This window comes from Heptranchias perlo, chromosome 2 (assembly GCF_035084215.1).
Source record: "Heptranchias perlo isolate sHepPer1 chromosome 2, sHepPer1.hap1, whole genome shotgun sequence".
In the NCBI taxonomy this organism is placed as follows: Eukaryota; Metazoa; Chordata; class Chondrichthyes; order Hexanchiformes; family Hexanchidae; genus Heptranchias; species Heptranchias perlo.
Window position 1 is genome coordinate 72,957,812 of NC_090326.1, and position 25,665 is coordinate 72,983,476.

At 42.5% G+C, this 25,665-nt stretch overlaps 1 protein-coding gene across 2 annotated transcripts in view; it reads left to right on the forward strand.

Annotated features, from left to right (window-relative positions):
• Nucleotides 1-25,665, forward strand: part of nek10 (NIMA-related kinase 10) — a 211,732-nt gene that overhangs the window by 161,896 nt on the left and 24,171 nt on the right. For both annotated transcript variants that reach the window (XM_068002825.1, XM_068002817.1), the window contains exons 31-33: nucleotides 1,182-1,236; nucleotides 6,255-6,298; nucleotides 19,569-19,669. In XM_068002825.1, the coding sequence (XP_067858926.1) occupies nucleotides 1,182-1,236; nucleotides 6,255-6,298; nucleotides 19,569-19,669 (200 nt within the window). The remainder of the gene's footprint in view (nucleotides 1-1,181; nucleotides 1,237-6,254; nucleotides 6,299-19,568; nucleotides 19,670-25,665) is intronic.

The following is a 25,665-nucleotide window of genomic DNA, read 5'->3' on the forward strand; positions in this document are numbered from 1 at the left end:
CCGAGAGATTGGAAAAGCTGGGATTGTTCTCCCTAGAACAGAGAAGGTTAAGGGGAGATCTAATAGAGGTATTCAAAATTATGAGGAGTTTTGATAGAGCAAGTGGGGAGAAACTGTTTCCTCCGGCAAGTGGGTCAGTAAACAAAGGTCACAGATTTAAAATAATTGACAAAAGAACGAGAAGGAAAATGAGGAGAAATTTTTTCACACAGAGGGTTGTTAAGATCTGGAACGCACGACCTGAAAGGGTGGTGGAAGCAGATTCCAAAGGAACTTTCAAAGGGCAATTGGACATATACATGAAGAGGACTAATTTGCAGGGTTATGGGGAAAAAGCTGGGGTGTGGGACTAAATTGGACAGCTTTTTCAAAGAGCAGGCACGACAGGCCAAATGGCGGCCTTCTATGCCGTATGATTCTTTGACTCCTTCCTAGGACCTGAGGCAACTCTCAAAATATTGCTTGACCGAGACCCCATCCCAGTACTACCAGACCCCAGGTTTCCTTCCTGGTGCTTTCAGATTCCAGTGTCTCTTCAATGCTGATAAATTAGTGCTCCAGTTATTACTACTTGGCATAACACCCCTGTTCCTTTAAAACCTCTGACTGCCATTAACAATGCCACAGGAGATCAACTAGTAATATGTTAAGGCCTTGCATATAACACACACTTCCTGTAAGTATTATACTTACTTTCTAATACGTCCCCTGTCACATTTATTTTGATAACACCCTTAGCCTTTCTTCTGGTTTACCATGAACCGTTCCACAGGAGATGTGAAGGTATATGTGGAGAGAGTTCGAGACCAGCTTGACTGCAGGCATGCTAAAATCAATTGAGCACTTCATTCTTTTACAAATGAAACTGGACAAATTCAACTTGCAGTTACATTCGGTTGGGATCTTTACACATTGAGGTCGCTATAAGATGTTTTATGAAAACTCATCATTTAGGGGATTATTTTTGTACTGTTTATTTTTATGAAGAAGAGCATTGGGTTTTCATGAAATCATGCATGTTCATAAAATATGATTTATGATTTAGCTACACATAGTGACTAGAGCAATTCTTCCTTGCATATGTTAAAACACTTTCCGGGTAAGGTAAGTTAATTCTGTAAAAGAATGGATAATGTTAGTGTGAAGAAGCAAAATTGTTCTGTTCTTTTTTCTTCTTGCAGCTACTTTACCAAGAAGTGTCAGTTCTATTGGTACAGAGAGTCAACATCAGGCTGAGTAAGTATTCACTTTTTAAGATGTTGGTGCTCAGACGGAAGAATGTGAGATGTATCACTAGCAAGTGTTTCTCTTGGCCTCGAAGAGATGATTTGTGAATTTGTCAAGATCAACTACATTCCTTAAACACCTAGTAAAATTATGTTGGATACAGTGAAAGCTTCTAGCAGAGCCATAATAATTTTCCACATTTTACATCAAAACAAAAAATACAATAAACTTAGGTTTCCTGTGGAAGCAGAAGTTAAATTGTTATGTCATCTCGGGTAAAAGAAATATAACCTTAACTTGATGATTAATCAAAAATTGCAGGATATTTATTGGCTCCTGGTCCCCAGTGCCTCAAATTTAAAATTCTCATCCTCTTGTTTAAATCGCATCATGGCCTCGCCCCACCCTATCTCTGTAACCTCCTTCACCCCTACAACCCTCTGAGAACTTTGCATTCCTCCAATCTGGCCCCTTGTGCATCCCCCACTCTTTTCACCCTATCATTAGCAGCCGTACCTTCAGCCATCTAGGTCTCCACCTCCCTGTTCTCCATAAAACCCACCTCTTTGACCAAGCTTTTAGTCACTCCTCCTAATATTTCCTTCTTTGGCTTGCTGTCCATTTTTGTCTGAATACACTTCTGTAAAGCATATTAGGACGTTAACGGCCCTACATAAATGCAAATTTGTTGTTGTAGATTGAAAGACAACCAATTAGAACTGAAGCAAAGTCAGTCAGCTCTTAACCCATTAGTTTCAGAGAATAGAAATGTGGAGCTAGATTTTCCTATGATTTGCTGCCCATTTTCAAGCAGCTTCTCAGCGGATTGCAGCAGGAAGTGTGATGAGGAGTCATTCTATCACCATTTTTAAGATTTCCTGCCATAACGACAATGGACATTAAATATGGCCACCGGTATTTGGTCAGTTGTATGTAAATAATAGGTTAATGACAGGAATACATCATGTATTTCCTATTGTTAATATCTTAGTACTATCAGATGTCAGCAACTCATTGCAGTCCTGACATTCAGTGTTACTAAGATGGGGGGGTGGTGGTGGTGGTGGTGGTGGTGAGGAGGTTAAAATTTAAAGGGCCATAATGCTTAGTGTAAATGACTGCTCTGCAGTTGATTGCGTTAGGTAATGTGGGAGATTCAAAATAAATGAGAAAGCATTTTTGCACTTCAGCTAGTGTCACTAGCCATGCCACAGTCCGACAGTTGGTGCAACCATTCCCCCCCACCAAACCTGGAGACGAGACGAGTGACCCAGCAGCTCGCTTCGAGAGCCCACCAATTGCATGCAAATGAGGTTCATCCACTGGGATCAGGGTACTTAGAGACAGAAGGTACGAAAGCTGCAATACCACCAATCTAACGGGAATCTCAGTCATCATAATCTGGATTCAAGAATTGAGCTAAGATCAACAATTCCTCAAAGGATTTCTCCAAGGAGTTGTATGGCTCTTTGGTCCAATGGTCTTGAAAAGATTGGAAAGTCACCTATCAGTTTTATACAGTCATTACCTCCATTTCTTACAAGGCTACCATCCCATTTGGAAATTACATAGAATTACATTGAATTTACAGCACAGAAACAGGCCATTTGGCCCTGCTGGTCTATGCTGGCATTTATGCTGCACACGAGCCTCCTCCCACCCTATTTCATTGAACCCTATCAGTATAACCTTCTAAAAATACAATAGTCTGCCTGAACCACTTCCTGTAGCAAAGAATTCCATGCTCCAACAGCCCTATGTATAAAGAAATACCTGCAATTTTACATTGATGACCCCCCGTCACTGACTCCCCAACCAGAGGAAATAGTCATTCTCTCTTCACTCTATCAAAGCTATTCATAATTTTAAAAACCTTTATTGAATTTCCTCTTAGCCTTCCCTGCTCCATTGGATGGTGGGATAGTATCCCAAAGACAGCCCATTTCTGATGGATGCTGGAATTCATCCCAATGCTGATGGATGTTAGGTTAGCATCCCATTGCTGATGGATATTTAGTTAGTATCCCGTTGCTGATGGATGCTGGGATAGTCTCTCAATGGTATCCCATTGCTGATGGATGCTGGGTTAGCTCTTGAATAGAATTGTTAAATATTTCCTTGGAAAAGCTTCTAATAACCTACATTGTCTTTAAGGATTGTTCTCAACTCTACATTTTTACTGAAGCAACTGAGCAAGATGCTGGAGAAGAATTGGGTTAACTGAAGGGCATATTTGTTTTTGCTACAGGATGAGGACAGCCACCCTTTTTCTTATGTGAAGTGCCTTTCAATTCCATTGATTGCAGCTAAGCAATAATGCGCTCTAAAAGTAGGAAAGGCTTCTACATTGTTAGTGGAACAAAGGCACTGGATGTCCGATAGCATAAGAGGCAATAGCCTAGAGCTTTATTTTAGGACTAAATTTTGAGGCCTCACATGCAGCGAGCAATTTATCCATTGATTTCAACAGGCAAAAAACTGCGAGCAGTGCACTATGATGTTCCAGTAGGCCGCCAAGTGCCCATGAGGCCCTGTAAGTGGTGTGGGGTCCTAGAAAATTTAGCCTAAATCTCACGAGTCTGAGGTGCAGGTTTACATGATACCTTGTTGACCAAGAGTCTGGGGTTTTCTGATCTACAGCAATGGCACTCAACCAAGGCAGAGGTTACTACTCCAGATACTTCCTGTCAGAAAGTGGACAGGAAGATTATTAGATCTATCATGGTCCTTAAGGGCTTAGATGAAAATGTAGCCACCTTCATCAGGTCTGTCCTCCTAGAAAATGTCCAGTGTTTGTGAACCTTTAGTGTGTGAATCCAGGTTGACCCAGCAGCATGAGAATTCTTGACTACTCAGATTAATACCAATCCTATTCTTTGATCTGGTCTGAACCCCAAGCCTTTTGATAAATTATTGATGATAATTGTTGTATAACTGCCTAGAGAGATTTCAGTGCCTACTCCAGTTTGTTTTCAAGTGGTGGAGTTTAACGCTGCAGTGATTAAAGAATCTCATGCTTCACAGATTTCTCAACTTCCTAAAGTTTTGAATTCTTGCAGTCCAATATCAACAAGGGTGACTTCTAATCACCATATTTGAAAAAGGAAGTTTTAGCTGAGGGTGGTATGAGCCCTGATGCGATGATATTTCCAGGGCCACCTGTCTTACATAGGTGTTTATATGTTTGTTAGGCATCCTGATGTGCTTTGTTGATTTTGGATTCTAAGACTTCCATTATCTTTGCTAATACAGTAATACCTCACCTATTGCTAGATCATAGAAACATAGAAAATAGGAGCAGGAGTAGGCCATTCGGCCTTTCGAGCCTGCGCCGCCATTCAATATGATCATGGCTGATCCTCTATCTCAATATCATATTCCTGCTATCTCCCCAAACCCCTTGATGCCTTTTGTGTCCAGAAATCTATCTAGCTCCTTCTTAAATATATTCAGTGACTTGGCCTCCACAGCCTTCTGCGGTAGAGAATTCCACAGGTTCACCACCCTCTGAGTGAAGAAATTTCTCCTCATCCCAGTCCTAAATGTCCTACCCCTCAGTATCCTGAGACTGTGACCCCTCGTTCTGGACCCCCCAGTCAGGGGAAACATCCTCCCTGCATCCAGTCTGTCTAGCCCTGTCAGAATTTTATATGTTTCAATGAGATCCCCTCCCATTCTTCTAAACTCGAGTGAATAAAGGCCGAGTCGACCCAATCTCTCCTCATACGACAGTCCTGCCATCCCAGGAATCAGTCTGGTGAACCTTCGTTGCATTCCCTCTATGGCAAGTATATCCTTTCTTAGGTAAGGAGACCAAAACTGCACACACTATTCCAGGAGTGGTCTCACGAAGGCTCCGTATAACTGCAGTAAGACATCCTTGCTCCTGTACTCAAATCCTCTTACAACTAGGCCAACATACCATTTGCCTTCCTGACTGCTTGCTGCATCTGCATGTTTGCTTTCATCCTTCATTCAAGCCTTATAAGGCCAGTATGTGATCTCATCCATCATGGTGAAAAAGTACAAACTGTCTCAAAGGGATGCCTCTGATTACAGCATCAGTTGACTATATCATTGCACAGTCTTGGTGGATCTACATTGAGACTCCATTTCATTCTATATGTTTAGGCTTGCTAGTTGGCTGAGAAGTGAAGGTTCTAATCCTTAGGAACTCAGCATAACGAAGCTGGGTCTTCACTTCTGGTGAAAGGCTTATGTAGGCTGTCCAAATATACTGGTTATTTGCTCAGTGCAACTTATGTAAGTGAGCTAGGAAATGCCAGAAGTTCATGATCAAGGCATAAGTTTCTATCTGTGTCCAACAAAGAGAGGGTATTCAAAGTGCAAACTGATTGTTTCAACTGTCAGGACATTTTTCTAGGGAGACAGGAACTGGACAATGGTTTTTGTTGCAGTTATGTTTGAGTCTCCTGAAGATTCTGAGGTCTCTGATGAAGATACTTTCCACTTGAATTTGGACAGTGGGTGTGTTTTTAATTTTCTCAGTGCTGTGAAGTTAAAATATACTTTTCTTTTAATCCCATTTGTTTCTGGAGTTTTGCAGAAGTTCACAGTAGGAAATGTAAAGATCCTCTGAATTACTCCCTTATGCCAAAGGAAATTTTAATTCTGCTTGAGCTCCGTTTTCATATGGAACGATCTTTTATCAGGATCCAGGTGGACTGCACTGAATTTTCGAAGGGATTCTCTCTCCTAATTTGAATAGGCTATTGACATAGGAAGAGCATGTGTATGGAATTATACATTGTACAATTCTTAAATTGATTTGAGTGCTGGACAATATCATTATTATTTCCTTCTTGCCAAATTACCTCTTCAGGTAAATGTAGCCATTGATTTGTCCGCTGTCTCCATTGGCATTCTATCAGTGAGATTGTGCTACAGTTCTTCAGGTATTGTTCAGCAGTGTGACAATGAATCCCACTTGTACTTGCAAACACAGCATCAGCTTATGTATAAGATTATAAACTAGAAAATATGTTGACTGCAATTTTATTTTGCAGACCTGGGGGAAAGCCAAGGCGATCAAACACCAAATCTAGACCAGGTAATTAAGCATCGTTTGAAACCATAATTACTGTAATGCAAATTTTTAATATTCGATTTGTAAATACTCACTTGTTGAGATGATGTCTTAGTCTTTTCTTTGTCTTGCTTGTTTAGATCTCCTACAACTAGGCTTACTTCTGCCATTACCTTCAGTTGGGATCAGAGCTTGCCCGAAAAGAACAGGAAATTCCATAAGTTCAGGGTGGCAGTGCCATAGTCTACCAGATATAGTACTTCGAAGGCTTAAGGATCATGGTAGTTATGTAAAATTATAATCAAGGGAAACTGAAGTTAGGGGAAAATATACAGCGAAAACAAAAAAAATGATAGAGTCCAAGCATTATTACATTCTGGAGAAAAATTTATCTTTGTAAAAATGAAGGTAGCTATCAAGAAACAGTTTGAATCTTTTGAAGGCAATTACTACTTTTAGTTTCTATTCCTAGTTTATTAAAACCATAGACATAATGTGGAAGGATTAGAAAGATTTAATAAAGTTCCATATGAAAGGTTATTAGTTGAGCTTAAAAATGTGGGCATTCAGCGCAAATCATGGGAATGGATAAGAAATTGGCTTAAGGATAGATAACAGTGGGTACTGGTTAGTGGGGTAATGTTGGGGTGGGAGAAGTACTGAGTGGGGTGTCCCAAGGCTCAATGTTGGAGCTAGAACCAGGTTATAAGGTCTACAGGAGAGACAGGGAAAATGGAAGAGGGGGAGGAGTAGCCTTAGTGATTAGAGGTGAAATCACTTCAATGATAAAGGAGGATATAACGAGAGGTAAGCAGCCAACAGAGACCTTATTGGTTGAATTGAGAAATAGGAAAGGATCTAAGACTATAGTGGGAATTGTGTATAGGTCCCCTGGCAGCAGCTCAGAAGTGCTAGATTGTATGAATGCAGAGATTAGACAAGCATGTAACAAAGGCATAGTGGTCTTAATGGGGGACTTTAACCTTCACATAGATTGGGAAAAGCTATTATAGTCATTTACATTAGGAAAAAGAGGGTGGTCAGGAGCAGTGTTGGCCACTTAAAAACTGAAAGTGGGAATATTGTCATTGACATTGGGAAAATGGCAGACATGTTAAATAATTACTTTGCATCAGTATTTACAGTAGAAAAAGAGGATAGCATGCCGGAAATCCCAAGAAAACTAGTATTGAATCGGGGACAGGGACTCAATAAAATTAACATAAGAAAGCAACAGTAATGAAGAAAATAATAGCACTAAAGAGTGACAAATCCCCAGGACCAGATGGTTTCCATCCCAGGGTTTTAAAGGAAGTAGGTGAGCACATTGCGGATGCCCTAACTATAATCTTTCAAAGTTCTCTAGATTCAGGAACTGTCCCTTTAGATTGGAAAATTGCACATGTCACTCTGCTTTTTAAGAAAGAAGAGAGAGGGAAACCAGGGAATTATAGATCAGTTAGTCTAACATCTGTTGTGGGGAAAATGCTGGAGTCTATAATTAAGGATAGGGTGACTGAACACCTCGAGAATTTTCAGTTAATCAGAGAGAGCCAGCATGGATTTGTGAAAGGTAGGTCATGCCTGACAAACCTGATTGAATTTTTTGAAGAGGTGACTAAAGTAATGGACAGGGGAATGTCAATGGATGTTATTTATATGGACTTCCAGAAGGCATTTGATATGGTCCCACATAAGAGACTGTTAGCTAAGATACAAGCCCATGGAATCGAGGGAAAAGTACGGACTTGGTTAGGAAGTTGGCTGAGCGAAAGGCGACAGAGAGTAGAGACAATGGGTAGGTACTCACATTGGCAGGATGTGACTAATGCAGTCCTGCAGGGATCTGTCTTGGGGCCTCAATTATTCACAATATTTATTAACGACTTAGATGAAGGCATAGAAACTCTCATATCTAAGTTTGCCGATGACACTAAGATTGGTGGCATTGTAATCAGTGTAAATGAAAACATAAAATTACAAAGTGATATTGATAGATTAGGTGAATGGGCAAAACTGTGGCAAATGGAATTCAATGCAGACAAATGTGAGGTCATCCACTTTGGACCAAAAAAGGATAGAACAGGGTACTTTCTAAATGGTAAAAAGTTAAAAACAGTGGATGTCCAAAGGGACTTAGGGGTTCAGGTACATAGATCATTGAAATGTCATGAACAGGTGCTGAAAATCATCAATAAGGCGAATGGAATGCTGGCCTTTATATCTAGAGGACTGGAGTACAAGGGGGCAGAAGTTATGCTGCAGCTATACAGAACCCTGGTTAGACCGCACCTGGAGTACTGTGAGCAGTTCTGGGCACCGCACCTTCGGAAGGACATATTGGCCTTGGAGGGAGTGCGGCGTAGGTTTACTAGAATGATACCTGGACTTCAAGGATTAAGTTACGAGGAGAGATTACACAAATTGGGGTTGTATTCTCTGGAGTTTCGAAGGTTAAGGGGTGATCTGATCGAAGTTTATAAGATAGTAAGGTGAACAGATAGGGTGGATAGAGAGAAACTATTTCCGCTGGTTGAGGATTCTAGGAGTAGGGGGCACAGTCTAAAAATTAGAGCCGGACCTTTCAGGAGTGAGATTAGAAAACATTTCTACACACAAAGGGTGGTAGAAGTTTGGAACTTTCTTCCGCAAAAGGCGATTGATGCTAGCTCAATTGCTAAATTTAAATCTGAGATAGATAGCTTTTTGGCAACCAAAGATATTAAGGGATATGGGCCAAAGGCAGGTATATGGAGTTAGATCACAGATCAGCCATGATCTTATCAAATGGCGGAGCGGGCTCGAGGGGCTGAATGGCCTACTCCTGTTTCTATGTTCCTATGTACTGTTTCTAATTTACATCTATTACTTGAATTCAGAAACTCAATGCAAAGTGGTCAAATTTGCAAGCGATATCAAATTAATAGGGGCAGTGGAATCGAAGGAGGCAGCTCAGAAATTACAGAATGAGTTAAGCGAAGTATGTGAATGGGATAAACAATGGCAGATGAAATTTAATACAGACAAGTGTAAATATTGCACATAGGAAGGAAAATGGGCATCATATGACTGCAGTAAATGCTGTTGAAATAGCAAAGGATAAAAGAGCTCTGGGAGCCTCAGTAGACTAAATGCTCAACATGTTCAAACAATGCAAAGCCACAATCAACAAAGCAAAATAGAATGTTGACCTACATAAACAAAACAAGAGAATACAAATCAGAGGAAGTTGTGGTCAAACTGTACAGTGCTCTGGTCAAACGGGACCTTCAGTACTGTGACCAGTTCTGGGCACTAAGAAACAAATGTGATATTCAAGCGCAGTGCAGAAAAAAGGCTGATCCCTAGTGTCAGAGAAAAGACTGATGACACTTGGGCTTTTCAGCCTGGAAGAAAGGTGCCTGAAAGCTGATCTTATAAGATAGTAAATGGTATGGAAAAGGTTAATCGAGAATATTACTTTAAATTAAACCGTAGGAGTTGAACAACAGGACATAGGCTCAAACTAGTGAAAGGTAATTTTAGGACTGATATCAGCAGGTTTTTCTTCACACAGAGAGTGATCAACACTTGGAATGTGCTTCCAGGCAGAGGAGTGGAGGTGAAACCCTGGAATCATTTAAGAAACAATTAGATGCAAAAATGAGGGAAGTATAGGGTTATTTTTTATTGATGAGCTAAAATGGACCAAATGGTCTTCCTCATCCATAAGTATCATGTGCATTGCATCCCACAAGTCTCTGAACATTGGCCACATTGAAACTTCCTGCAGCAGACCACTATGGATACCTTAAATACAAGTCCCAGGCAGGGAATGGCTTTTTGTGTGGCTAAACATTTCCAGCATTGTCAGATGGATAGGAACCTCTTTGTAAAGCATGTCAAAGTTATGCTGGAAAGATTAAAAAAGAGCCAACAAAATATTCATTTTTTCTTTATTCGTTCATGGGATGTGGGCATCGCTGGCGAGGCTGGCATTTATTGCCCATTCCTAATTGCCTTCGAGAAGGTGGCGGTGAGCCACCTTCTTGAACCGCTGCCGTCCGTGTGGTAAAGGTTCTCCCACAGTGCTGTTGGGAAGGGAGTTCCAGGATTTTGACCCAGCGACGATGAAGGAACGGCGATATATTTCCAAGTCGGGATGGCGTGTGACTTGGAGGGGAACGTGCAGGTGGTGTTGTTCCCATGTACCTACTGCTCTTGTCCTTCTAAGTGGTAGAGTTCGCAGGTTTGAGAGGTGCTGTTGGAGAAGCCTTGGCGAGTTGCTGCAGTGCATCCTGAGGATGGTACACACTGCAGCTGCAGTGCGCCGGTGGTGAATGTTTAGGGTGCTGGATGGGGTGCTAATCAAGTGGGCTGCTTTGTCTTGGATGGTGTCGAGCTTCTTGAGTGTTGTTGGAGCTGCACTCATCCAAGCAAGTGGAGAGTATTCCATCACACTCTTGACTTGTGCCTTGTAGATGGTGGAAAGGCTTTGGGGAGTCAGGAGGTGAGTCACTCGCCGCAGAATACCCAGCCTCTGACCTGCTCTTGTAGCCACAGTATTTATATGGCTAGTCCAGTTAAGTTTCTGGTCAGTGGTGACCCCCAGGATGTTGATGGTGGAGGATTCGGCGATGGTAATGCCGTTGAATGTCAAGGGGAGGTGGTTAGACTCTTTCCTGTTGGAGATGGTCATTGCCTGGCACTTATCTGGCGCGAATGTTACTTGCCACTTATGAGCCCAAGCCTGGATGTTGTCCAGGTCTTGCTGCATGCAGGCTCAGACTGCTTCATTATTTGAGGGGTTGCGAATGGAACTGAACACTGTGCAATCATCAGTATGGTCCCAATAATGTCAACTTAAGTCTAGGTCCAGAAGGGTGAGTTTGTCCCCCAACCAAAAAAAAAAACAGTTGTCCTTTTGCTCCTGTAAAGAATTTGGCTGGGAACTATACATCCTGGCAGAGGCCAGCAATGACCTCGATAGGAGAATTTTGTTGCTGTCCCTCCCACCAAATGTTCATTTCATTTGATGCATAACTGGCAGGAATGGTAAGAAGGGCAATGCTCTCTATTTCTCCAGCTCCTTTCTCAGATTCAGGAAGATTTTCCAAAATGAATTTACAATGCTTTTGTTGGCTGGAATATCAAAGAGTTCCTCCGTGGTCAGGAAAACTATTTGTAATCCTGAAAAGCATGAAGGGTTTCAACCATCTTGTACTTCTGCATGTTGATTGCTTTCAATATGAAGGAGGTGTTCAAAATTGTCACCCTGATCATCCAACAAGTGAGGCCTGGGACCTGGCTGGCTGCAGTCAAGTTGAAGTACACTTCCACAATGAAGTCAAGCAAATCTACAGGTCCCACATCAGCAGGGTCAAGTACCAGTACAACTAGCTGCCATTTGACTTCACCTTAACAAAATGCCGTTAATTGATGGCTGCCTCATTGAGATAGAAATGACTCCACAGAATCCTTATTGTGAGAGTTTCTCCAAAGCTTGCTAGACCTGTAGGATGTCTGAGATATGCAATCTATTGGAAGAAATCCTAACAGCCCGTACCTCTAATGTTTTTGTACTAAAGTGATATTCTTCCTGATTACGAACATACGAATTAAGAGCAGGAGCAGGCCATTCGGCCCCTCGAGCCTGCTCTGCCATTTGATAAGATCATGGCTGATCTGATTGCGACCTCAACTCTACTTTCCCGTCTACCTACTTATAACCTTTGACTCCCTTGTTAATCAGGAATCTATCTAACTCAGCCTTAAAAATATTCAATGACCCTGCCTCCACTGCTCTCTGGGGAAGGGAGTTCCACAGACTCATGCCCCTCTGAGAGAAAAAAATTCTCCTCATCTCTGTCTTAAATGGGAGACCCCTTATTTTTAAACTGTGGCCCCTGGTTCTAGTCTCTCCCACAAGGGGAAACATCCTGTCGGCATCTACCCCTTCTAGTCCCCTCAGGATCTTGTATGTTCCAATAAGATCACCTCTCATTCTTCTAAACTCCAACTTGTCCAATCTTTCCTCACAAGATAACCCCCTCATCCCAGAAATCAGTCGCGTGAACCTTCTCTGAACCGCCTCTAAAGCAATTATGCCCTTTCTTAAATAAGAAGACCAAAACTATACATTTTAGATGTGGTCTCACCAATGCCCTGTACAACTGTAGCAAAACATCTCTACTTTTATATTCCATTCCCCTTGCAATAAATGACAACATTCCATTTGTCTTCCTAATCACTTGCTGTACCTGCATACTAAATTTTTGTAATTCATGTACTAGGACACCCAGATCCCTCTGTACCTCAGAGTTCTGCAATCCCTCTCCATTTAAATAATATACTGCTTTTCTATTCCTCCTGCCAAAGTGGACAAGTTCACATTTTCCCACATACTCCATCTGCCAAATTTTTACCCACTCACAACCTATCTATATCCCTTTGCAGACTCATGTCCTCTTCACAACTTACTTTCCTACCTACCTTTGTGTCGTCAGCAAATTTAGCAACCATACATTCGGTCCCTTCATCCAAGTCATTGATAGAGATTGTAAATAGTTGAAGCCCAAGCACTGATCCCTGTGGCACTCCACTCATTACATCTCGCCAACCTGAAAATGACCCATTTATGCCTACTCTCTGTTTCCTGTTAGCTAACCAATCCTTTATCCATGCTAATATGTTACCCCCTACACCATGAGCCCTTATTTTGTGTAGTAGCCTTTGATGTGGCACCTTGTCAAAAGCCTCCTGGAAATCCAAGTACACCACATCCACAGGATCCCCTTTATCCACGTTGCTTGTTACTTCCTCAAAGAATTCTAATAAATTAGTCAAACACGATTTCCCTTTCACAAAGCCGTGTTGATTCTGCCTGATTGTATTGAGATTTTTTAAGTGCCCTGCTATAATCTCCTTAATAATAATAAGCTAACTGGGCCTGTAGTTTCCTGCTTTCTGTCTCCCTCCTTTCTTGAATAGAGGAGTTACATTTGCTATTTTCCAATCTGATGGGACCCTTCCAGAATCTAGGGAATTTTGGAAAATTAATACCAATGCATCTGCTATCTCTGCAGCCACTTCTTTTAAGACCCGAGGATGAAGTCCGTCAGGACTTGGGGACTTATCAGCTTTTAGTTCTAATAATTTTTTCAAAACCCTTTCCCTGGTGATTGTAAATGTTTTAAGTTCCTCCCTCCCTTTCACCTCTTGATTCACAATTATTTCTGGCATTTTATTTGTATCCTCTACAGTGAAGATGGATGCAAAATATCTGTTCAATTCATCTGCCATTTCCTTATTCTCCATTATTAATTCCCCAGAATCACTCTCTGGAGGTCCAATGCTCACTTTACTTACTCTTTTCCTTTTTAAAGAAACTTTGTAGAAACTCTTACTATCTGTTTTTATATTTCTAGCTAGCTTTCTCTCGTACTCTAATTTCTCCCTCCTTATTATTCTTTTAGTCATTCTTTGCTGTTTTTTATATTCTAACCTGCCACTAATCTTCTCAGAAATGTATGCTTTTTCTTTCAATTTGATACTATCTTTAACTTCCTTAGTTAGCCACGGATGGTACATCCTTCCCCTAGAGTCTGTCTTTCTCACTGGAATGAATCTTTGCTGAGTGTTATGAAATATCTCATTAAATGTCTGCCACTGCATCTCTACTGACCTATCCCTTAACCAAATTTCCCAGTTCCGTTTAGCCAGCTCTGTCTTCATGCCCTCATAATTGCCCTTCTTTAAGTTTAAAACACTAGTCTTAGACTTACTCTTCTCTCCCTCAAACTGGATGCGAAATTCAATCATATTGTGATCACTGCTACCTAGAGACTCCTTTACAATGAGGTCATTAATTAATCCTGTCTCATTACACATTACCAGATCTAGAATAGCCTGCTCTTTGGTTGGCTGTAGAACGTGCTGCTCTAAGAAACTGTCTCGAAAGCACTCTATGAACTCATCTTCCAGGCTACCTTTGCCAATCGGATTCTTCCAATCTATATGTAAATTAAAATCACCCGTGATTATCGCTGTTCCTTTCTCACAAGCCCCTATTATTTCTTCCTGTATACCCTGTCCTATGGTGATTGTATGTAGAAGTTGAATAAATATGGAAGACTCCTTACCATATGTGTACAATCTTCCTCATATTTTCACTGAAGTTCATCCTTTACATAGAAAGTTCCTTCCAGGTATACCTCTCTCTTTCCTTGTAATATGCTGTGGTTTGGAGGTGTATCTTACTGTGTTTTACTGTTGCGCTAGTTTTATCAGAAATTTACTATCATTGTTGGTGATTACCACAATTTTACTGGGACTTGTTAACACATGTTTTTGTGTGGTTGCTGGTCTCAAAAACATCACTGCTGCCTCTTCTGGGCAAAGAACTGAGGAATTGCATCAGAGAGGCTGTGATGCAATGCAACTGGGGGGCGGGGGTGGGTCGAGAGTGAAGATCACTTTGCACCAATGGGACAGCTTTTGTAAAAGGTCAGTGTTGTTGCCTTCCCTCCCTCCCCCAGTCAGATGACAAGAATCAGAATTCCTGATTGTATGTTGGGGTTGAACCTCAGTCTAAAAATGATGAATGCTATAACTATAATAAGTAATCTACAATTGTATTCAAGATATATAAAGGATGTAAGACATAACATAGAAACATAGATAACAGATTAGAAATCATTAATGCGATATGAAGTAAATTTTCATATTTAAATCATTTTGAGATAACTATGTTTTAGTTTGTGTCAGGCTTTATTCCAGCTGAGATGGAATATAACAAAGGTTCACTGTTGGAAATGGAGAGCTGATGTATATTCAGATTAGATTAGGTATGCCCAGAAATATAATTAGTTATTCCATAGATGTAATTCATAGTGGAATGATTCTAATAATGCAGTGCTGTTAAAAAATCAGACTGTGGGAAACTGTCACAGGTAAAATGTTGTTTGTGGTACACTTCTGATATTTTTTGGTGGGCAGTAGCCTCCAATCACAATCTCAAACTACATAAGAAATAGGAGCAGGAGTAGGCCAATCGCCCCTCGAGCCTGCTGCGCCATTCAATAAGATCATGGCTGATCTGATCCTAATCTCAAATCTAAATTCATGTCCAATTTCCTGCCCGCTCCCCGTAACCCCTAATTCCCTTTACTTCTAGGAAACTGTCGATTTCTGTTTTAAATTTATTTAATGATGTAGCTTCCACAGCTTCTTGGGGCAGCAAATTCCACAGACCTACTACCCTCTGAGTGAAGAAGTTTCTCCTCATCTCAGTTTTGAAAGAGCAGCCCCTTATTCTAAGATTATGCCCCCTAGTTTCACCCATCCTTGGGAACATCCTTACCGCATCCACCCGATCAAGCCCCTTCACAATCTTATATGTTTCAATAAGATCGCCTCTCATTCTTCTGAACTCCAATGAGTAGAGTCCCAATCTACTCAACCTCTCCTCATATGTCCACCCCCTCATCCCCGGGATTAACCGAGTGAACCTTCTTTGTACTGCCTCGAGAGCAAGTATGTCTTTTCTTAAGTATGGAGACCAAAACTGTATGCAGTATTCCAGGTGCGGTCTCACCAATACCTTATATAACTGCAGCAATACCTCCCTGTTTTTATATTCTATCCCCCGAGCAATAAAAGCCAACATTCCATTGGCCTTCTTGATCACCTGCTGCACCTGCATACAAACTTTTTGATCTTCTTGCACTAGGACCCCCAGATCCCTTTGTACTGCAGTACTTGCCAGTTTCTCGCCTTTTAAGATAATAACTTGCTCTCTGATTTTTCCTGCCAAAGTGCATAACCTCACATTTTCCAATATTATATTGCATCTGCCAAATCTCTGCCCACTCACCCAGCCTGTCTATATCCCCCTGTAGGTTTTTTATGTCCTCCTCACTCTCCACTTTCCCTCCCATCTTTGTATCATCTGCAAACTTTGATACGTTACACTCGGTCTCCTCCTCCAAATCGTTAATATAGATTGTAAAGAGTTGGGGACCCAGCACCGACCCCTGCGGAACACCACTGGCTACTGGTTGCCAGTCCGAGAATGAACCATTTATCCCAACTCTCTGCTTCCTGTTAGATAACCAATCCTCCACCCATGCCAGAATATTACCCCCAATCCAGTGATTCTTTATCTTGAGCAATAATCTTTTATGTGGCACCTTGTCGAATGCCTTCTGGAAATCTAAATACACTACGTCCACTGGTTCCCCTTTATCCACCCTGTATGTTATGTCCTCAAAGAACTCGAGCAAATTTGTCAGACATGACTTCCCCTTCATAAAGCCATGCTGATTTTGTCCTATTAAATTATGTTTATCCAAATGTTCCGCTACTGTCTCAATAATAGATTCCAAAATTTTACCCACCACAGATGTTCGGCGAACTGGTCTATAATTTCCAGCCTTCTGCCTACTACCCTTTTTAAATAAGGGTGTTACATTAGCAGTTTTCCAATCTGCCGGGACCTTTGCCGAGTCCAGAGAATTTTGGAAAATTATTACCAAAGCATCCACAATCCCTACTGCCACTTCCCTCAAGACCCTTGGATGTAAGCCATCAGGTCCAGGGGATTTATCCGCCTTGAGTCCCATTAATTTACTGAGTACCAATTCCTTAGTGATTTTAATTGTATTTAGCTCCTCCCCCCCCCTCGAGCCCCCTGTTTGTCCAGTGTTGGGATATTCTTAGTGTCCTCTACCGTAAAGACTGAAACAAAATATTTGTTCAGCATTTTTGCCATCTCCATGTTTCCCACCATTAATTTCCCGGTCTCATCCTCTAAGGGACCTACGTTTGCCTTAGCCACCCTTTTTCTTTTTATATAACTGTAGAAACTCTTGCTATCTGTTTTTATATTTTTTGCTAATTTCTTTTCATAATCTATCTTCCCTTTCTTAATCAATCCTTTAGTTAGTTTTTGCTGTCTTTTGAAGACTTCCCAATCTTCTATCCTCCCACTAAGTTTGGCTACCTTATATGTCCTTGTTTTTAGTCGGATACTGTCCTTAATTTCGTTACTTAGCCACGGATGGCTGTCATTTCTTTTACACCCTTTTTTCCTCAGTGGAATAATTTTTTTGAAAGTTGTAAAATACCTCCTTGAATGAACACCACTGCTCATGTACCGTCTTACCCTTTAATCTATTTTCTCAGTCCACTTTAATCAATTCCGCTCTCATACCATCATAGTCTCCTTTATTCAAGCTCAGTACGCTTGTTTGAGAACCAACCTTCTCACCCTCTAATTGGATATGGAATGTAATCATGTTATGGTCACTCATTCCAAGGGGATCCTTAACTAGGACATTATTAATTAATCCTGGCTCATTACACAGGACCAGGTCCAAGGTTGCTTGCCCCCTTGTAGGATCAGTTACATACTGCTCAAGAAATCCATCCCTAATACACTCAATAAACTCTTCCTCAAGGCTGCCCTGCCCAATTTGATTTGTCCAGTTAATATGATAGTTAAAATCCCCCATAATTATAGCTGTTCCCTTATTACATGCCCTGACTATTTCCTGATTAATACTTCTTCCAGCAGAGTTGCAACTATTAGGAGGCCTATATACTATGCCCACTAGTGTTTTTTTCCCCTTATTATTCCTTATCTCTACCCAAACTGTTTCATTATCCTGATCCTTTGTCCCAATATCATTTCTCTGTATTAGTGATTCCTTCATTTATTAACATAGCCACCCCACCTCCCCTTCCTTCCTGCCTGTCCTTCCTGATTGTTAAATACTCTGGCATATTTAATTCCCAGTCGTTGTCACCCTGCAGCCATGTTTCTGTAATGGCCACAAGATCATACCCAGACGTACTTATTTGTGCCGTTAACTTGTCCATTTTGTTACGAATGCTACGTGCATTCAGATAAAGAACTTTCAAATATGCTTTGTGACACTTAGTTCCTGCTTTTTCCTTTTTTAACACTTTACCTTTTACTCCATCCCTTCTGTCCCTTCCTGACACGCTTTCCTCTGTCTCCCTGCTCAGGTTCCCAACCCCCTGCCACAGCTTTGATGCTGGGTTAATCGCCTTATGCCTTCTAGTTTTTATTTTATCTGTCGTGCCTAAAGTACACTTTCTTTCCGCTGATCTACGCTTTTCCCTTTCACTTGTTCTTGAACAACTGTTTGTACTATTTGTATTGTAGATTTCCCCTGGGTCCTCCCCTCTCTTGCTGCTCTCAATTTTATTCCCTTCTGACTCCCCGCTCAGGTTCCCATCCCCCTGCCACTCTAGTTTAAACCTTCCCCAACAGCACTAGCAAACACCCCCGCGAGGACATTGGTCCCGGTCCTGCTCGGGTGTAACCCGTCACGCTTGTACAGGTCCCACCTTCCCCAGAACCGGTCCCAATGTCCGTGGAATCTAAATCCCTCCCTCCTACACCATCCCTGGAGCCACGCATTCATCCTGTCTATTCTCCTGTTCCTATACTCACTAGTACTCTTCCTCAAGGCTGCCCTGCCCAATTTGATTTGTCCAGTTAATATGATAGTTAAAATCCCCCATAATTATAGCTGTTCCCTTATTACATGCCCTGACTATTTCCTGATTAATACTTCTTCCAGCAGAGTTGCAACTATTAGGAGGCCTATATACTACGCCCACTAGTGTTTTTTTCCCCTTATTATTCCTTATCTCTACCCAAACTGTTTCATTATCCTGATCCTTTGTCCCAATATTATTGGCACCGGTAGTAATCCTGAGATCACTATCTTTGAAGTCCTGCTTTTTAATTTATCTCCTAACTCCTTAAGTTCGCCTTGCAGGACCTCATCCCTTTTTTACCTATGTCGTTGGTACCAATATGGACCACGACTACTGGCTGTTCACCCTCCCCCTCCAGGATGCCCTGCAGCCGCTCCGTGACATCCTTGACCCTAGCACCAGGGAGGCAACATACCATCCCTGACATGTAAGTCCTTTGGGTGCTAGCTGACATGTTTTTGTAATTTTCTGTGGCAATTTATTCATGCCAGTAGTTGTAGGAAAATTACTCATAACCCATCGGCAGGTTCATTGATAGAGTTTACTGTTTTAATGTGATGCTGTGCTGGTATTACAGTGTAAAACAAGTCCTCCTAGAAATTTACAGCAACTTGATTTCCTTCTTTTTAAATTAAACTAAGTGTCTCTGTAACCACATCACCTCTTCTGTTCTATCCTCAAATGCAGTTATATCTGGGCACTACTCTGATAGTATTGCCATCATATATTTATAATAGGAAATCCAAGTGGACAGTTTATCTGATTATGACATTCTCATCTATAGCATCTGCAGGAATAGCAGTGTCTCAAAGGAAAGTACGTCAAATCAGTGACCCAATCCAACAGATTCTCATTCAGCTGCACAAAATTATTTATATTACACAGGTATGTGTTCCAATTAATTTGATCCATTGCGTTTCTTTTATTATTGGTTCTTGTTATATTTACATCTGTTCAGCTTTCATTTTAAATAAATGCTGTTTAAACAATGGATTTATTTTTTAAAAAGCACAACCTTCACTTAATTTTTTTTTATTCGTTCATGGGATGTGGGCGTCGCTGGCGAGGCCAGCATTTATTGCCCATCCCTAATTGCCTTTGAGAAGGTGGTGGTGAGCCGCCTTCTTGAACCGCTGCAGTCTGTGTGGTGAAGGTTAATAACCACATGATTCATGGCAGTAAGTTTCTAAAGAAAGCAATATTCTCCTTGTGGATCATTGTACCAGAAGAGAGAACATATTAAGCAGTAAAGGAGGAGGTAGTAGTGATATTAGATAGGATAAAAATAGATAAATGGGACGTACTTAAAAGATTGGCAGCACTCAAAGTAGAAAGGTCACCCAGTCCAGATGGAATGCATCCTAGATTACTAAGGGAAGTAAGGATGGAAATTGTGGAGGCTCTGATTACAATCTTTCAATCCTCCTTAGATATGGGAATGGTGCCAGAGGACTGGAGGTTTGCAAATGTCACATTCCTGTTCAAAAAAGGGGAGAAGGATAAACCTGAAAATTACAGGCCAGTCACCCTAATGTCAGTGGTGGGGAAACTTTTAGAGACAATAATGCAGAACAAAATAAATTGGCACTTGGAAAAATATGGACTAATAAATGAAAGTCAGGATGGATTTGTTAAAAGAAAATTGTGTTTGACCATCTTGATTGAGATCTTTATAAAACACTGATTAGGCCTCAGCTGGAGTATTGTGTTCAATTCAGGGCACCACACTTTAGGAAGGATGTCAAGGCCTTAGAGAGGGTGCAGAAGAGATTTACTAGAATGGTGTCAGGGATGAGGGACTTCAGTTATGTGGAGAGACTGGAGAAGCTGGGGTTGTTCTCCCTAGAACAGAGAAAGTTAAGGGGAGATTTGATAGAGGTGTTCAAAATTATGAATGGTTTTGACAGAGTAAACAAGGAGAAACCATTTCTAGTGGCAGAAGGGTTGGTAACCAGACAACACAGATTTAAGGTGATCGGCAAAAGAGCCAGAAGCAACATGAGGAAACATTTTTTTTATGCAGCGAGTTGTAATGCTCAGGAATGCACTGCCTGAAAAGGTGGTGGAAGAGATTCAATCGTAACTTTCAAAAGGGAATTGGATAAATACTTGAAGGGAAAAAAATTACAGGGCTATGGGGAAAGAGCAGGGAAATGGGACTAATTGGATAGCTCTTTCAAAGAGCTGGCACAAGCATGATGGGCCAAATGGCTGCTTCCTGTGCTGTACCTACTATGATACCATGATATAGAATTTTGCTTTATGTAAGTATTTGTACGCTATTATGAAAATATAATTTAATTAATTTTATTGTTTTAATTGTAATAGCATTCTTTTTCATTCACCTGTCAGGACAGAAATCAGCACCCTGCGTGGTATAGACAGTGAGTTAGAGGGGTCCGCACTTGGTGATTCACAAGCTCAAGTGAGCTGGTGCAAGTGGAAAGGACAGTCCAGGAAACGGCTCATCAGAGGGCCAGCTCATTTTCTAGCTCAGCTGAAGAGGACAGAGATGCAGACTTTAGGGGCCAAATCTTTAAAAGAAAAGTAACTTCTATCCACCGCAATTACTAAATGTATTGGACTGCCTTCTAAGGAGCTTCCGCAACACGTCAGAGATTGTGAAGGAGTCCACTATCAACTTGTGTGGGGTTCTTGAGCATGGCATTGATTTATTTATCTGTATTCTCAGTTATCTTTGCTCCTCTACTCCATTTAGTTTCTTACCTTCCAAAGGATAAGTGGCCTCCTTATTCCTCCTACCAAAATGAACCACCTCACACTTTAATATATTGAATTTCATTTGCCATTATCCGCCCACTCTGCAAGCCTGTTTGTCTTCCTGTATTTTGGTGCACGTTATTAGCTATACCCCCAATTTCATATCACCTACAAATTTCAACATCAAAATTGTATTGGAACGTGCTCACACAGGAGGGATGTGGACTGGCTGCAGGGATAGCCGTCTGTGTGTGGTGATTACTTTTAATTTCTGGATGTCTTCTGTGTGCTTCCAGTGCTCTCAATTGCCATGAGCAGAGGATGCACTGGCAGAGGATCTCCCAATGTAAGAGCGCTGTTCTTAATTTGGGAAACCTAACTGTACTCACATTATCAAGATATCCCATGTTCACAGAAATCTTATGTTGTAACTCATTCATTTGTAAATTGAGATCTGCTAATATTTTCACCAATAGCAGCTTGTATTGTACATACTCAGGATCACACACCTGTTTTGGAGGCAGGGTGGCCACATGCATTACTATGTCAGAGCTCTTCAACCATACAGCATTTCATTAAATTGATTCTCATTGCAAGAAAAAGAAGCCCATAACAGATGAGTGATGCCAGCAGCCAGACACGGCCCATTTTACCTGAAGCCTCTAACTCTAGCTAGGTTCAGAGAAATAATGGAGCTGGAATGTGTTAAACAAAATCATCAGGGGTCATGCTGGGGGATATTGTGCACCTTCAGGTTAGTATTCTTGGGGTGACAGTTGCTGCCTCTTCTTGCAGACACCTGTAGAAACAGAAGAGGAATAAGTATTACAACAAAATTAGCAACACAGTCCTTGTAACAAATGTGACCAGCCAACACATGGTGTGACATGATGCTGGGGTGCATGCTAAATTCGTGAAAGACAGAGGGCTTGTACGTGTGAAAAATTAGGGGATGGAGAATAAACATCAGTGATGGATACTAACCTGCCATATGCCGTGGCATATCCTACCAGCTGCACCACTAGCCTCATCCACTGCTCCCCCCATCACCCACCTACCAACAAACTCTTTCAATCAGTACGCAACCCCACGAATCAGATGCTGCATCTCACCCTCTCACATTACCATTCTTGCAAGCTGCACACCCACAACTCACAGCTCACACACACTGGCAGCTATTCAACCATGGCAGCCACATCACCCAAACATCTTGCAGGATACTCACTGACACACTTCCCTCTTTCTTGCAAGAGAAGGTGGCGCATAACGACAGGCAGCAGGAAAGACCTGGGGGAGGACAGGTGCGCCTACATGTCCTCACCCCCACGGAGGAGACTGTGCTGGCGATCATTGGGTGGGCCGTCGTTGTGGCCACTAGCGGTGCTGGAGGGATCGATGATGAGGGTCTCTGCATACCTAATCCTCCTTCTCACTTCCCACTTCTCCCTCAGCCCACAATCTTTTTTGACTCGCATGCTGCAGATGGTGTCAGCAAACATGCCTTACTCATTCCTCTCCCTTCATCACAACATAACCTGTGTCCCTTTGTCATTTTAGATACCCAAGAACTGGGACCGGCACCGTCAGAGGAGGCAGGGGAAGATAACAGTGATGATGCTAGTACATCGTCACTCGATCTTACACTCCCATCCACCAGTTTAGATACTGCCACTGCATGTACTTTAGAGGCTAGGATAGAGGAGGGATCTGCACGTGGTGAGACACCAGGCACAAGTGCGCAGGAGCTGGGGCGGGGGGAGTGGATACCACAGGTGCCAGCTTGTCAGAGGCCGAGATTGCACACTAGTTCTGCTGCTGAGGAATCAGATGATGACTTCGATGGGCCAGGCTACAGATGACGGCTGATGGTGTACACAGCCAAATACTTGGTGCAGTAGAAAGCCTGCGCACCATGTCAAGGGGCATGGAGAAGTCCAGCTCCAACTTGGCACAGGGCTTTGCGCAGAGCTTGGAGCCCAACCTTTCCCATGTGGAACGGGTGGTCACCTCCATCGGCACACCTGTAGAATCCACCATGATGCAGTGTCTGATGACTGATGTCACAGCTTCCATCGCAGCACAAACAGCTGCCATCAAAGGTCTGCATGCTTCATTTGGAAGTTCAGAATGCTTCATTACAGGCTCAGACTGCTGCTGTCGTGGCTCTGGGTGCCGCTGTGGAATGGGGCTTCCAGGGCTTCACAGCACTCCAGCAATCTGTTCTCCAGCAGATCACCAGGATTACTGAGGCGCCGTCCCGGGAGAGTGGCAGTGATGCCATGGCAGTTGAATCTTCTGTCCTCTCTCAGGATGACAGCATTCCTGCTCCCACCCCTGCCACTCCACTTGCCTTTGCTGTTGGCTGTCAGCCAGCCAAGCTAGACTGCTGCAGCTCAGAACGAGAGAACGCTGTCTGCAGCCAGGCCCTCCCGACCCGGAGCTGCTCGAGGTCGTCCTCCATGACCATCTGCCCTCACCTCCATTGAAGGTCAGCAGCCTTCTACCACCCATGCTCCAGCCTCTGGGAATGCACCTCATAGGAGCACCAGGAAAGGAAAAGGCACACGAACGACGGGCACTAAGGGAATGCACAACGGTGAATAGTCTCATTTTGTTTGCTTTATTGCATATTTAATTGATAAATTTGGATTTGGATTTGCATTTGGTGTTGGCTTTCATTTCTGCAATGAACTAAGGGAGGAAGCAATGTGTAATCATAAGGAGGACAATTTAATGGTCATGTGGGAGCGGAAAGGTAAGGAGTGTGGGACTTTTGGTGAATGGGGAGGTGTCCTTGAGGTTGCTGATAGCTCTCATTCATAAACTGATCACGTAGAGCCTTGGCAGACAGGGCCTGTCGACCTTGTTGCCTCCCTGCCTCTTCCTTGTCCTCCTCCATCTTTTCCTCCTCCGTCTCTTCCTCCCTCTTCTAGCAGCTTGTCCTGCTCTGCGTGGCCTCTCTGCATGCTCGCAGTCATTGTTCAATTCCCAGAGGAAGCCCTAGCAGGCCACCCATGTCTGGAAGCAACTTTGGTCAGCACACTATTTTAAATGCTACTAACAGTACTGCAAAATGACCCAGACCACTGTCTATATAGTATTGCAACTTTATCCAAGAAAAGGAAACTTCCACAAACACCTACAATTGCCAGCAGCCAGAATAACTCATCCTGCATGATCCCTTTAAATAGCACTGGTTGGGGCAGGGGGTGGTCCTTCATGCCCTTTAACTCCTGTTCAGGTGTGGAAGGTTAGGACAGTTCGTTGGCTGGAGCGGGGAGTTCGAAAGTGGCATCGGCTGCTTCAAATTAGCGTTGCACACTGATCTATGTCATAATCTCCCTATTTTACATGCTGCCGCCGTTCGTTAGGTGCGCACGCGCAGCCACCTTGACCAAGACCAAGATAGCGTCCTGCACACGTTACGTCGGAAGTGTGCACGCGCATCTCTGATGCCATTTTCAGGGCTTAGGAGTCCATGTAGCGCCTACACAACGGGTGCTACGTGACCCAATTTAACCCCTATTAACTTAGACCATAAGAGATGGGAGCAGGAGTAGGCCGTTCGGCCCCACGAGCCTGCTCCGCCATTCAATGAGATCATGGCTGATCTGATTTTTACCTCAACTCCACTTTCCCACCTTTTCCCATATCCTTTGACTCCCTTGCTGATCAAAAATTTGTCTAATTCAGCCTTGAACGTATTCAATGACTCAGCCTCCACAGCTTTTTGGGGTAAAGAATTCCAAATATTCACAACCCTCTGGGAGAAGAAATTCCTCCTCATTTCCGTCTTGAACGGGCGGCCCCTTATTCTGAGACTATGCGCCCCCCCCCCCCCCCCCCCCAGTTTTAGATTCCTCCATGAGGGGTAACATCCTCTCAGCGTCTACCCTATCGAGTCCCCTCAGAATCTTGTATGTTTCAATAAGATCTCCTCATTCTTCTAAACTCCAATGAGTATAGACCCAACCTGTTCAATCTTTCCTCATAAGACAACCCTTCCATACCCGGAATCAACCTAGTGAACCTTCTTTGAATTGCCTCCAATGCAAGTATGTCCTTCCTTAAATAAGGGCACCAGAACTGTACACAGTACTCCAGGCGTGGTCTCACCAGCACCCTGTACAGTTGTAGCATGACTTCCCTGCTTTTATACT